Raw genomic sequence first — 12669 nt, 5'->3', positions numbered from 1 at the left:
GTAGTATAACTTCATCTGTATAGCCTATGTATAGGCTATATATAAACACAACACGTTTTTGTCAGTACTTTTTTGTTTAATAACTACAGACATTGCGCGCGAACATGACGTCTCAGTTTTTGAAGAGACTGTCCAAAATATCTATTATCATTACTCAAAAAAATGCCAATGCCACAAAATCTGTACCAAATATCTTTGTTTATCTGGAAATATGTATGAAAATGCTCACGGATACCTGTTCTCTGTGTACTCGTCGTCAAGAACAGTGTGTGAACAATACTGTATGTACTACATGCTTTTTTCATTCATCATGCTGACTTGTTGTCTTTACTTGATACATATATACACAGTTGGAAACTTAAGTCGTTTACATGAATAATTGTAAAGTTTAGAGTTTCATTTAATGTCAAAGGGAAACAATAGAGAGCATGCAAAACTCTAAAATCATATTCAAATCTTACCAGTAAATGAGCGAAAGTCCATCAAAACGCTCGAGCTCTCTCCCCCGGGGATTCAGATAGGACATTGCATCCACCAGAAACGTTAAGGTTGAAATAGTGTGCTCTGGAAACGGAATTAAATGCTGCCTCCAAATATTACCACCAGACACATCACCGCAATTTCATGTCATGCTTGTGGTTCGCAGCTTCGCTCAAGAGTCAGCGTTCATTCAGCATTAAATCAATGATACAGCAACTGCCAGGCGAGAGAGAGAGACTCAACTATGCCCGTTTCTAATCTGTAAGACACGTGGTTTTCATGCTGACCTGGTCGTCTGTTAGACACAATCTACATCTTGTCGACAGCCCTCTGGTCACATTACTTTGACTTTGCCAAGCTACAGGTAATGTCTGTCTAAGTATTCTGAGATGTGTGAGTCTCTGACTGCCTCTCAAAAACCATGAGCTGCCTACCTAGAGAGCATTTTAGGGCATCATAGGCGCAGTCCTGAAATAGGTAACTAAGCTTTGAGAAATTGGTTAATATACAGAGATATACTGTGGACTGAGGTAGACCGTTCAGCTTCAGGTAACTGAGATTAATAGTGCGACTGTTGACCTGTCCTGAGAGATCCGCTGCACTGCAGCCTAAACACCAGGAGGTTTCCAATTTCCTCACATAGACATTTGTTTGTAACACCAATATCTCTCTCTGTAGCTTCGTACTGTAAGCTAAATCAAAACCTGTGTCCTGGCATAAACCATCACACTTTGTAATTAGCAGAACTCAAAACCAGTATGTATTATGTAAAGGGATTTGCAATACCTTTTACATGCGAGAAGAAATATGAAAAATAATAATAATAATAATAATAAAAGGAATCAACTTTGTTTTGTGTTTAAGAACTAGTCCTGCCATGAGGCCATTTTGTGCCTTTCAGTGTTCAGGCATTGCTAGGTCACCTTTTAAAAGTAATGCATTACATAATTGAGTTACTCCCCAAAAATGTAACTAATTTCGTTACTTAGTTACTTTTTATGGAAAGTAATGTGTTACATTACTTTTGCGTTACTTTTTCTCACCTGGGCTGGGCTTGCTTGTTTTGTTTTGTTTTTAATAACAACAATTTTTGGCAAATGTAAAGGCCCTTTCACACCAAATGTGAAATGAATAAGCCTCAGGCTGATCATAAATGTGATATTTATCTAAAGTCATTTTTGCTTATTAGTATATGGATGAATTGGATCATTAAAGGTCAGCAGCAAAGACATTGGTTAATAAAGTGAGATTAAATACATTAAGTATATTTGTTTAATTGAATTATTGCAGGTTTGTGCAATATTCTGAGATTGCATTTCACTGTTTTTATTCATTTTGAGCAATACCGACTCTGTGCACGTGAGATGAGTAAATGCTCACATTTAGTCTAGGTAGAACTACAATAACCATCATGTTCACACAAAATGTCTCACGATTTCTCTCAACATGCATGGGGACAGGAGAGGTTTGAGTCAATACATGGGAAAACAAAGTAACTTGAGTTGCTTATTTGAAAAAGTAACTCAGACATTAAATTTAAAAGTAATGTGTTTCTTTATTAGCTACCTCAAAAAGTAATCTGATTACGTTACTCAAGTTATTTGTAATGCGTTACCCCAACACTGGTCACCTGTCTGTGTGACAAACAAGGACACTATTATGTAACTCCTCCTTCATTTATACATATGATCCAGAGAAGCAAGGAGTGTGCTTTGTGTGACTCTGTAAATTTAGATATAATATAAATACATTAAGTCTTAGTCAAATAGGATTTGCTGTTGTTTTGTTAGGAAACGCTTATATGGTCAAAAGCCCTTACACACATTTACCATAATCATACTTTCATCTATTGCAGTTATGGTTACTAATGTACAATCATAATAAATTAATAGAGGACATGGCTCAAATAGTGTAAAGAAGCTTGAATAAAGGTGGTGTACATTAAAGCAACACTCCTGTTTTCTTTTTTTTTCTTTTTTTTTCTTTTTTTTTTAGAAAATTAGGTAACACTTTACAATAAGGTTCATTAGTTAAAGGTCCTCTAAGCGATGTCACGCGTTTTTAGGCCAAAACATTTTTTGTCACATACAGCAAACCTCTCCTCACTATCCGCTAGCTGCCTGTCCCCTGAACACACTGTAAAAAAACGTGGTCTCTGTAGTCACCACAAGCTCCAAAAACGGCAACAAAAACTACCTGGTGCAGCCTGGACCACGAATCATAATAAACACGCTCCAGCCAATGACCGACAAGAATGATTTTAAATGCACGTTCATGACTGTTTCAGGAAGCACAGAGGGGAGGGGGAGGGGGAGGAGGAGGAGGAGGAGGAGGGAGGGTCTAGCTAGCCTCTGTTTTTTTTGACAACACTTCGAATGTCAACAGGAAGTTACATCCACCCAGGATCACTTAGAGCACCTTTAACATTAGTTAACTACTTTAGTTAACATGAACTAATAATGAACTGCACTTATACAGCATTTATTAATCTTTGTTAATGTTAATTTCAACATGTACTAATAGGCTACATTACTAAAATCTTGCTAACATTAGTTAATGTACTGTGAACTAACATAAACAATGAACAGCTTCATTAACTAACCAAAGATTAGTAAATACAGTAACAAATGTATTGCTCATGGTTAGTTCATGTAAGTTAATACATTAACTAACGTTTAACTAATGAACCTTATTGTGAAGTGTTACCGGACATTTTAGTCTTGGTAACCTTTGTAAATGTAAGTTTAATATTATTATAAATTTGTTAACAAAAATAAAATCAGAAACAAATTCTTTTTTGTATTGCCTCTATTTAACCACAGCGCTTTTACACTACAAAGAAGGTGTTGAATCTGTCTATGAGGAAAGTGGTGGCTAATATCAAGTTACCACTATTTTATTGTAGAAACAATAACTTTAGTATGATATGGTATTCTCTTAACTATGGTTACCATTTTTTTTTTTAAAAAGTGTAAAAGATATTTCTTTAAGTAAAAATTCTTCAGTTCTGTTTACTGGCCATCATACATTATCCTAGAATAAGAGGATGAATGATTGCAAATTTTGTCTTTAAATGTATATTATTTAGCTTAAAAAATGCATCATTTCGTATATTTTGTTTTTATTTATTATTTAGTACCTGAAACACCTTTTCCAAGTCTCTGTCAAACGATGCGACTCCCCCTAGTGGTGAAGTTTGGTAACGCAGGGAGGCGCTATTGCTGTGACAACTTTAGTGAGCATCACAGTGCAGTTAACCATGTTATCCTCCAGACTCCTGGCATGCATAATTATACTCAATATTTAAAGTGTGTTGCAAGTGGCAGATGACCATGTTTACACACTGGTTTAAACCCAAGTGTGCCTAAGAGTAAGTGATAGTGACATCCTGCCTAAAAAAGAAAAGAGTCACTTCATGAAGTTCAGTGCCATGGTGACTACAACGCTTGACATACTTTGAATGAGATCGTGATGTGAGGAGTAAAGTGACAGAGAGAGTGACAGAAAGGGTGTGGCAGCGTGTTTCAGATAGCATAGTAGATCAGCGCCCATTACTGCCCGCTCACAGTCATTCTGTCAACATTCCTCCTTATCTGAAAGGCAATGTTCCTTTTGTTAAGCAAGCAGAGAAGAATTACAGCTTTTGACAGCAGATTCCCTAAAGTGACATTTTCAACAACACATCATATTGGTCTCAAACAGTTAGGACCTCTTAAAAAGCATGTTTAACACTTGTTTTTAAATAAATTAAATGGCTGTGGCTGGACAGGATTGGCTGGTTCTCTCAGACCCTCCCCGTTGTAGAATGTAGGTGGGGTTGCAATGTCTGACCCAGCCAAGCAGGTTCTTTCTAAATCTCATTCTTGACCTAGGTGTGGTTGTCACCTGTACTGTATGTGTCAGTGCCACTCCATGACTCTTTTATATATACATGTTACACTGACATAGCCACTTTCAATAGCCACTACATTTTCTAATCAGACTTTCCAGGCATTCTGACATCCTACAAAAACAAAAGCGAATTCTGAAGGAATGAATAGAGTGATTAGCCAATGGTGGCTGATAATCATTGCTCTGTTGAGATTTTCTGCTGGGGATTTGAGACCATGGCCAGTCTGGTTTGCTGAACTGTGGCTGGGCCATAACAGGATTGCTGCAACACAGCAGTTTTGTGTGTCAGAGGGTCTTTGGGAGGTTTTCAAACTCAATGAGCCTTGGCTTCCTGCTTTATCCACAGTCTCAGGAAGGATTCAGCCATTCTCTGGACACACTCTGTATGCCCAAAAGAGTTCCTGAACAATATGGAAATGTAGTACTATCATGTAGAGATACCTAAAACACACAGTTACAGAATCTAGAAACTAGAAACTTGTACTGCAAATGAAACCCAACGATACGATAACAATAACGATACGATACACTAAACCCAATAAAACTTGAACCCTAAAGTTGCAGTTACATTTGCTGTTACTTGGCGAAATTTCATGGGTGTTATCCAGTCATTTCATTAGGAATTCATGTGACTGGGAATTTTGCAACAGGTTCAAGTTTTTCACCACATTGACCAACAAAATTCTGCTTGGTTTGAAAGTGACTTCTGTGCTTTGTTCATCACTACACCACTGAAAGTAGCAATGCACCTTTTGTGCCCATTCCAAAAGGTGAATATTGTAGAGAAATAACAAGTTTGGAGTGACATTCGTCATCAAAATGTCAATAAATATGTACGTTTACATGCGCAGTCTAAGCTACAGTCTCCATCTATATGTCCAAGTTTACGTGACTCAAAGAATAGTTTAATGTTGAAATACTCACTGAGCGTTTTTTTTTTTTTTACTTTTGGAGTAAATGCACAATGATGAGGCCAATGATGAGTCTGATTAATGTGTAGACATGCTGGATGAAGCCAAGTAACAATTACAATATCTAGGTCTGGACTTCACAAACTTTCCCCCGGTTTCACAGACCAGGCTTAAGCTAGTTCTAGACTAAATTGCAGGTTTGAGCTGTTTTAATTGAAAGTAACTTGCACTGACATATCTTAAAATATGTCAGTGCCATTGTTTTGTCTCAAGATGCACACCAGTAATGTATTTTTTTCTAGGGCACGTTTATAAAAGCTACTTAAATGCCCTAATTGAACTAAGGCCTAATCCTGGCTTAGTCTAAGCCCTGTTTGTGAAACCAGGCCTACAGCGTTTACATGGCAAATTACTGTTTTATAGCTGAAACAGAACATTTAAAGTAATGACCTTTCTTGGCCTCTCACTGAAACAGCATTTTCAGTGGTTGTAAATGTTCCTCTTTGACCTAAAGAAAGGATAAGTAATCTGTCTTAGAACCTACTTTTATCTGAAAGAGAAACGGATGTAAAGCAAGACTTCACGACTGAAGCGTATCCCCTTAAGAGACAAAAGTTGTAAAGCCGTGTTGTCACCAACAATGTCTCAACATACCTCAGTGGATGACTAGCATATTTGTTTCTAGGTGCATTTTAGGCATATTTTAAGCAAAGGGAAACTGTGCGACACACCTTTAGTGGTTAGAAAATGCTGTTGTGTATTTAACAATACAGGTGCTGACACTCCTGCCATTGAACCTTAAATATTCACACCCGGAAAAACCGACACTCCTCTTTCATTATAATTCAGAAGATTGATTAATGTAATTTTAGAAATATATGCATCAATATAGTATAAATCACTTGCTTTTTTCCTATTTTCCAATCAAATGTTATACTGTATTGGTTTGCCTATTGGTGGAGGATTTAAAAAAAATCCTTGATATGAGATGCATGCTTCATTCTTACACTGTCAGGTAGGGCAGTCTGTTTTGGTTGATAGCTCACAACTACATGTTTAAAATACTTTGGTCTCTCCACCCATGTTTGGATAATGCACCTTGTACTGAGAGACATGCTCAGTGCAATGCAGTACACACCCCATAGTCCATACTACATGTTTATCAGATACAAGACTGTCCCCCAGAGGAGAATGAACTGTCATTTGTGCCCCCCCACTACTAAAAAGTTCACCACGCAATGTCTAACTGCACACAAGTTCATCATTACAAATTTGCATTGGGTGTGTTGAGTTCCACAACAGGCCCATCCTGGCAGAGGAATGCTAAGAAACCCACACGCATAGATGCACTACAGCACTTCAAATCTGGCAACACAGGTCTCGCTGCTGAATCGTGTTCACATAATGATCCACGCATGTCTGTCAGGAGCTTCAATCAGCTCCGCTCCTCACCTTCACTATGGGTGTGTAAGGGAATTCCGGCCTTTCACCTGTTTCAGAAATTCTTAGTTCCAAACCCACTTACTCAGAATAGAATACATTATCAGCAGTGCATGCAAATATCTATTCATTTGCATATAACGTGTGATGACAAATTTATTGCTTGCCCTTTTCACTTGTGTAAAATATGTAACAACTAGAATGTTGTTGAGTTGTTGAATGTTGAAGAGACAAGCACATCTGACATAGAAGAAACTCTGCAGGTAATGAAAATGACTCTAATGGTGAAGATCTATCTAAATGTAAATGATAGACGAAAGCCATTCACACATAATGATCATTAGGAAGAGTCCTATAAACACTGTTTGAGAGGTTTGGCTACATGATAAAGTTAATATTTAAGCCCTTGGAATGGACTGTGTTCACTTCTAGCCAATTCCACACAAGGACTCCACAGTTGTAGCTTATCTTTGGGCATTCCTTCAGAGATGTGATTTCATATTGCCTTGCAGCTATATTCATTATCTCCATAGTAAGATATTACTATAACACATTTCATGTCTTCTACAGCATCAGGCATTAGGCTCTTGTTACAGGATACCGAATGAGCTCTCATTATTTTTCACTTATTTTTGCAATATCTACAAAGACCCATTTATCATAAACAACATGACCAAATTAAATATATTGTCATTGTACTGAGAGCAAATCTGATTATTAAATAATGTAGTGTATGATAGTGTATTTTTTCCCCAATATTAATAGTTGGTGTAAAAACCTGAAGAGAAACATGAATTAATTTCAGATTTATTTGTGAAGCTCTTTTCAACTTTGACTGACATAAAAATACATTATAAAAATACTTTTTTTATCTAAAATTTATTTTATTTTAGCTTTATTTTCATTAATAAAAAAACATTTAATAGTTTAAATTTTATTTCTGACATGTAAGGGATTGTCTGGGTTTGTGTTTTAGTTCTGTGACTTATGTTTAGCTTGGGCTGTGTCCGAATTGCCCCCATACCCTTGAATAAGGCAGTATTTGAGGCGACAGCCATTTGTAGTGGTGTCCAAAACCATAGTGGACGTTATCGAGTGCGCTCATTCAATCCCCAAATCCACCGCAATAATGAGTGTACAACTGTACACTCAAAGGCTAGAGAATACCCATAATGCACTGTGAGAGTCATCCCGCTAGAAGATGACGCCGGCAGCTGAAGCATTCATCCATCCACTCTCCAAACCGCTAGGGTACAGCCAATGTGGGTACAGCGTAATATCATACGGGTATAAATTCATTTTTAATTGATTATTAAATTGTTTAATTTAGGTTTATACATAGTTTCCATGACAGAGTTCAAGATACATCTTTTAATCTTTTTACCATTACTATTGGAGCTGCCAGTTGACGTTTCAAATGATTATTAAACGGCAAACAAAAACTATGCAAAAGCGGCAGCCCTTCTGCCATACTCAGTGTCCGAATTCACTTACTTGTTTTCATTCACTCCTTTAAGTGGACTATATTAGTGTAGTAATGTAGGGAATGGTGAATAAGGGATTAGGGGGAGATTTTGAACACAGCTCTAGTTTTCAGTTCACTGCTATTGTTTCTCATTGATTTGGTTATGTGTTACATCTGTTGTTAATTTAGCCAATTTTTGATCTTTCAGATCATTGTCAGTTCATTCGGTTGTTCTGTTTTCTAGTGTTCTGAGTGTTTGTTTCATAAACTTTGATACTGCTGCAAATAGATCCTCCTCCTCAATGTTTTTACGACCAACTGTGACACCACACTAGTGCACGTTTATATGCACTTTACATTTTTTAAAAGGCTCTAAAGCTTCTTGGAATCTGACCATATTCAGGAAGTTACATCAGCATAAACATTATCATAAAATATTTAAACACTTTGATTTGAATTTGGTTTGCGGTCAGTGCAGATATTTGAGGCTGTTGACACCTGTGGACACTGCTACTTGTTTCTGGAGCTAACCTTGTGTCATATTATTCTTGTTTTTCCATTCATTTTTAACTTTAATTCAGATAACCATAATGCATCCTGGGTCAGCTTGAAATTATACACCCTCAGAAATAATTTGTCCCGTGCTTTGTCTACTTGTTTGTACTTTATGTTTTATGTCTTCACCTGACACCTGTTGAATTGGTCTTTGAAAAAAATACCTTATTATTTATATAGCGTGAGGCCTAAGGCATTCTGTGAAAAGGAATAGTAAGGGAGATACAGAACACCAACCAGCATTTCTGTTGCCTTTCCATCTGCTTCCATTCAAAAACAGACACTGGAACACACACAAATGCACACATACACACCCCCTGATGACTCATTGTTTCTAGCTATCCAACAATACCCGGTTCTCATGACTTTTTCTCTGTTGGCATTAAGAAGGGTCCCCTAGTGACTTCTTAGCTGCTCTGAGCATGAGGCCCTGTTCAGAGACAATTGCGATATTTTAAAACGGTTTCAGATATGTACCAGCTATAAAAATGAAAACTGCTCTGGTAGTTTAACAAGCATATCAGCATTCTGTCCAAAAACAGGTCTGGCTCATAAAGTTGCTGCATCCCAAACAAAGGTCGGACTGGTTATGTAAACCGTCTGTTGATCTGACACTCTAATATGAGAAAAAATGAGTTATGTCCACCCAGAACTATGGCTAAAAAAAGCCATCAATAAATAAGACATGCTAATTTGAATTGTGGTGGATGTGTTTTGTTTACATAAGAAGCAAGAGTAATTCTGAATAAAATGTTGGCGTTTGAGCTAAACTTTACATAAACATTAGAATTAAAGTGGTCATGAAATGGAAGTTGCGAAAGTCTTTTTTCCCTATTGTGATGTATATCCGAGTGAAACGGGTGCACCTCAAACAGCTCCCTAACTTCTGAATCAGTGTACACGAATCAAGACACTGGTAAGAACCCCGGGTCACCAGGGACTTTACCAATGCATGGATTTGCCAGAAATTGAGTAATTTGGTTATGTCTTTTCAAATCTCGCGTGTCATTATATTTATTAAATTGGCTCTTGCGTTTTATACTACAAGCTTCATAAATGGGACATAATTTCCAGTAAGGGAGCATGGTGAGAATCGATGCTTCCTGGTTTTTGTGGTGCATTGTGGCATTTCTCAGGGCACAAACATTTCAGTGCACTGAAAGAATTTTGCAATTAAAGACACCCCTTAAAATGGCTGACTCACTGATAAGTGCACTGACTACTGAACTAGGGAGCTGATTGGGATACACACTTAAAGGATTAGTTTCAAATGAAAATTAGCCCAAGCTTTACTCACCCTCAAACTATCCTAGGTGTATATGACTTTCTTCTTCACAATCAGAGGAATATTAATAAATATCCTGACACATTTGTGTAAAAAAATATCCATATTTAACAAGTTATGAAGTAAAATATCTAGCTTCCAGACCGCCTTCCGTATTCAAGTTAGAAAGCTTACACTGTTCAGAAAGCTTACACTGCGTCCTACACCTTCCCTATTCAACTTAGGGAAAAGTTCCTGATGCAACGCCAGTTCCGTTTTTTACGTAATTTGAAAACAGAATGCGGTCTAGTGGAAGCTAGATATTTTACTTCATAACTTGTTAAATATGGATTTTTTTTTTTTTTTTTACACAAACGCATCGCTTCGCTTCAGAAGGCTTTTATTAACCCCACGGAGCCGTGTGGAATATGTTTATGATGGATGGATGTGGAGGCTCTTTCTACAGCTCATACTCAATGATCCCTGTCACTGCCATTATAAAGCTTGGATGTGTCAGGATATTTATTAATATTTATCCAATTGTGTTCATCAGAAAGATATTATTAGGGGACGTGAATTAAAAAATAATAAAATCTAATAATGATATGCACTGATAATTTAAATACAAACCCAATTCCAAAAAAGTTGGGACACTGTACAAATTGTGAATAAAAAAGGAATGCAATAATTTACAAATCTCATAAACTTATATTTTATTCACAATAGAATATAGATAACATATTAAATGTTGAAAGTGAGACATTTTGAAATGTCATGCCAAATATTGGCTCATTTTGGATTTCATGAGAGCTACACATTCCAAAAAAGTTGGGACAGGTAGCAATAAGAGGCCGGAAGAGTTAAATGTACATATAAGGAGCAGCTGGAGGACCAATTTGCAACTTATTTTATTTTCAATTGGCAACATGATTGGGTATAAAAAGAGCCTCTCAGAGTGGCAGTGTCTCTCAGAAGTCAAGATGGGCAGAGGATCACCAATTCCCCCAATGCTGCGGCGAAAAATAGTGGAGCAATATCAGAAAGGAGTTTCTCAGAAAAAAATTGCAAAGAGTTTGAAGTTATCTTCATCTACAGTGCATAATATCATCCAAAGATTCAGAGAATCTGGAACAATCTCTGTGCGTAAGGGTCAAGGCCGGAAAACCATACTGGATACCCGTGATCTTCGGGCCCTTAGACGGCACTGCATCACATACAGGAATGCTACTGTAATGGAAATCACAACATGGGCTCAGGAATACTTCCAGAAAACATTGTCGGTGAACACAATCCATCGTGCCATTCGCTGTTGCCGGGCTAAATCTCTATAGGTCAAAAAAGAAGCCATATCTAAACATGATCCAGAATCGCAGGCATTTTCTCTGGGTCAAGGCTCATTTAAAATGGACTGTAGCAAAGTGGAAAACTGTTCTGTGGTCAGACGAATCAAAATTTGAAGTTCTTTTTGGAAAACTGGGATGCCATGTCATCCGGACTAAAGAGGACAAGGACAACCCAAGTTGTTATCAGCGCTCAGTTCAGAAGCCTGCATCTCTGATGGTATGGGGTTGCATGAGTGCGTGTGGCATGGGCAGCTTACACATCTGGAAAGGCACCATCAATGCTGAAAGGTATATCCAAGTTCTAGAATAACATATGCTCCCATCCAGACGTCGTCTCTTTCAGGGAAGACCTTGCATTTTCCAACATGACAATGCCAGACCACATACTGCATCAATTACAACATCATGGCTGCGTAGAAGAAGGATCCGGGTACTGAAATGACCAGCCTGCAGTCCAGATCTTTCACCCATAGAAAACATTTGGCGCATCAAAAAGAGGAAGATGCGACAAAGAAGACCTAAGACAGTTGAGCAACTAGAAGCCTGTATTAGATAAGAATGGGAAAACATTCCTATTCCTAAACTTGAGCAACTTGTCTCCTCAGTCCCGAGACAATTGCAGACTATTATAAAAAGAAGAGGGCATGCCACACAGTGGTAAACATGGCCTTGTCCCAACTTTTCTGAGATGTGTTGAGGCCATGAAATTTAAAATCAACTTATTTTTCCCTTAAAATTATACATTTTCTCAGTTTAAACATTTGATATGTCATCTATGTTGTATTCTGAATAAAATATTTAAATTCGAAACTTCCACATCATTGCATTCTGTTTTTATTCACAATTTGTACAGTGTCCCAACTTTTTTGGAATCAGGTTTGTAAATAAATACTGCAATATTACATAAATAAAGAATTCCTCATTATATATATATAACAAGTTTTGAAAATAAATAAAAATGTTATTTTTTTATAATTGTACCTTTTTGGCAAAATTAACAGTCAAACGTATACATTTAGCTAATATTCTTTCAAATGTTTATGTTAGATAATAGTTTATGAAAAATTGTGAAAAATTTAATAGGTCTCAAAAACACTTCCTTTTTTTTTTTTTTTTTTTTTAATTATGAGATACCAAAGTGTATTGTAATTGTGGACTGAGACTTTTGTAGGCTACCACACTGGCCACAGCTTTATCCAAATACTCACAGTAAACGCTGATGCGTTGTAGCTTAGCCTACTTTTCTGACTGAAACAGCATACTATTGATTAAAAGTTTCCCGTGAAGTCGCCTATTAAATGTACCCCACGAAACAGAGAA

The 12669-nt window shown here is 37.1% G+C and overlaps 1 protein-coding gene across 2 annotated transcripts in view; it reads right to left on the bottom strand.

The window, feature by feature from the left end:
- Positions 1 to 885, bottom strand: part of si:dkeyp-72e1.9 (syntaxin-binding protein 4) — a 48203-nt gene extending 47318 nt beyond the window's left edge. Inside the window, exon 1 of one of the 2 annotated variants that reach the window (XM_048195954.1) lies at positions 462 to 885. In XM_048195954.1, the coding sequence (XP_048051911.1) occupies positions 462 to 526 (65 nt within the window). In that variant the 5' untranslated portion in view covers positions 527 to 885. The remainder of the gene's footprint in view (positions 1 to 461) is intronic. The other variant, XM_048195991.1, reaches the window with a different exon arrangement.
- Positions 886 to 12669: the final 11784 nt, after the last annotated feature.

The sequence above is a fragment of the Megalobrama amblycephala genome, linkage group LG1 (genome assembly GCF_018812025.1).
Source record: "Megalobrama amblycephala isolate DHTTF-2021 linkage group LG1, ASM1881202v1, whole genome shotgun sequence".
In the NCBI taxonomy this organism is placed as follows: Eukaryota; Metazoa; Chordata; class Actinopteri; order Cypriniformes; family Xenocyprididae; genus Megalobrama; species Megalobrama amblycephala.
The sequence above is the reverse complement of the archived record's forward strand: the minus strand, read 5'-3'. Positions and strand labels throughout refer to the sequence as shown.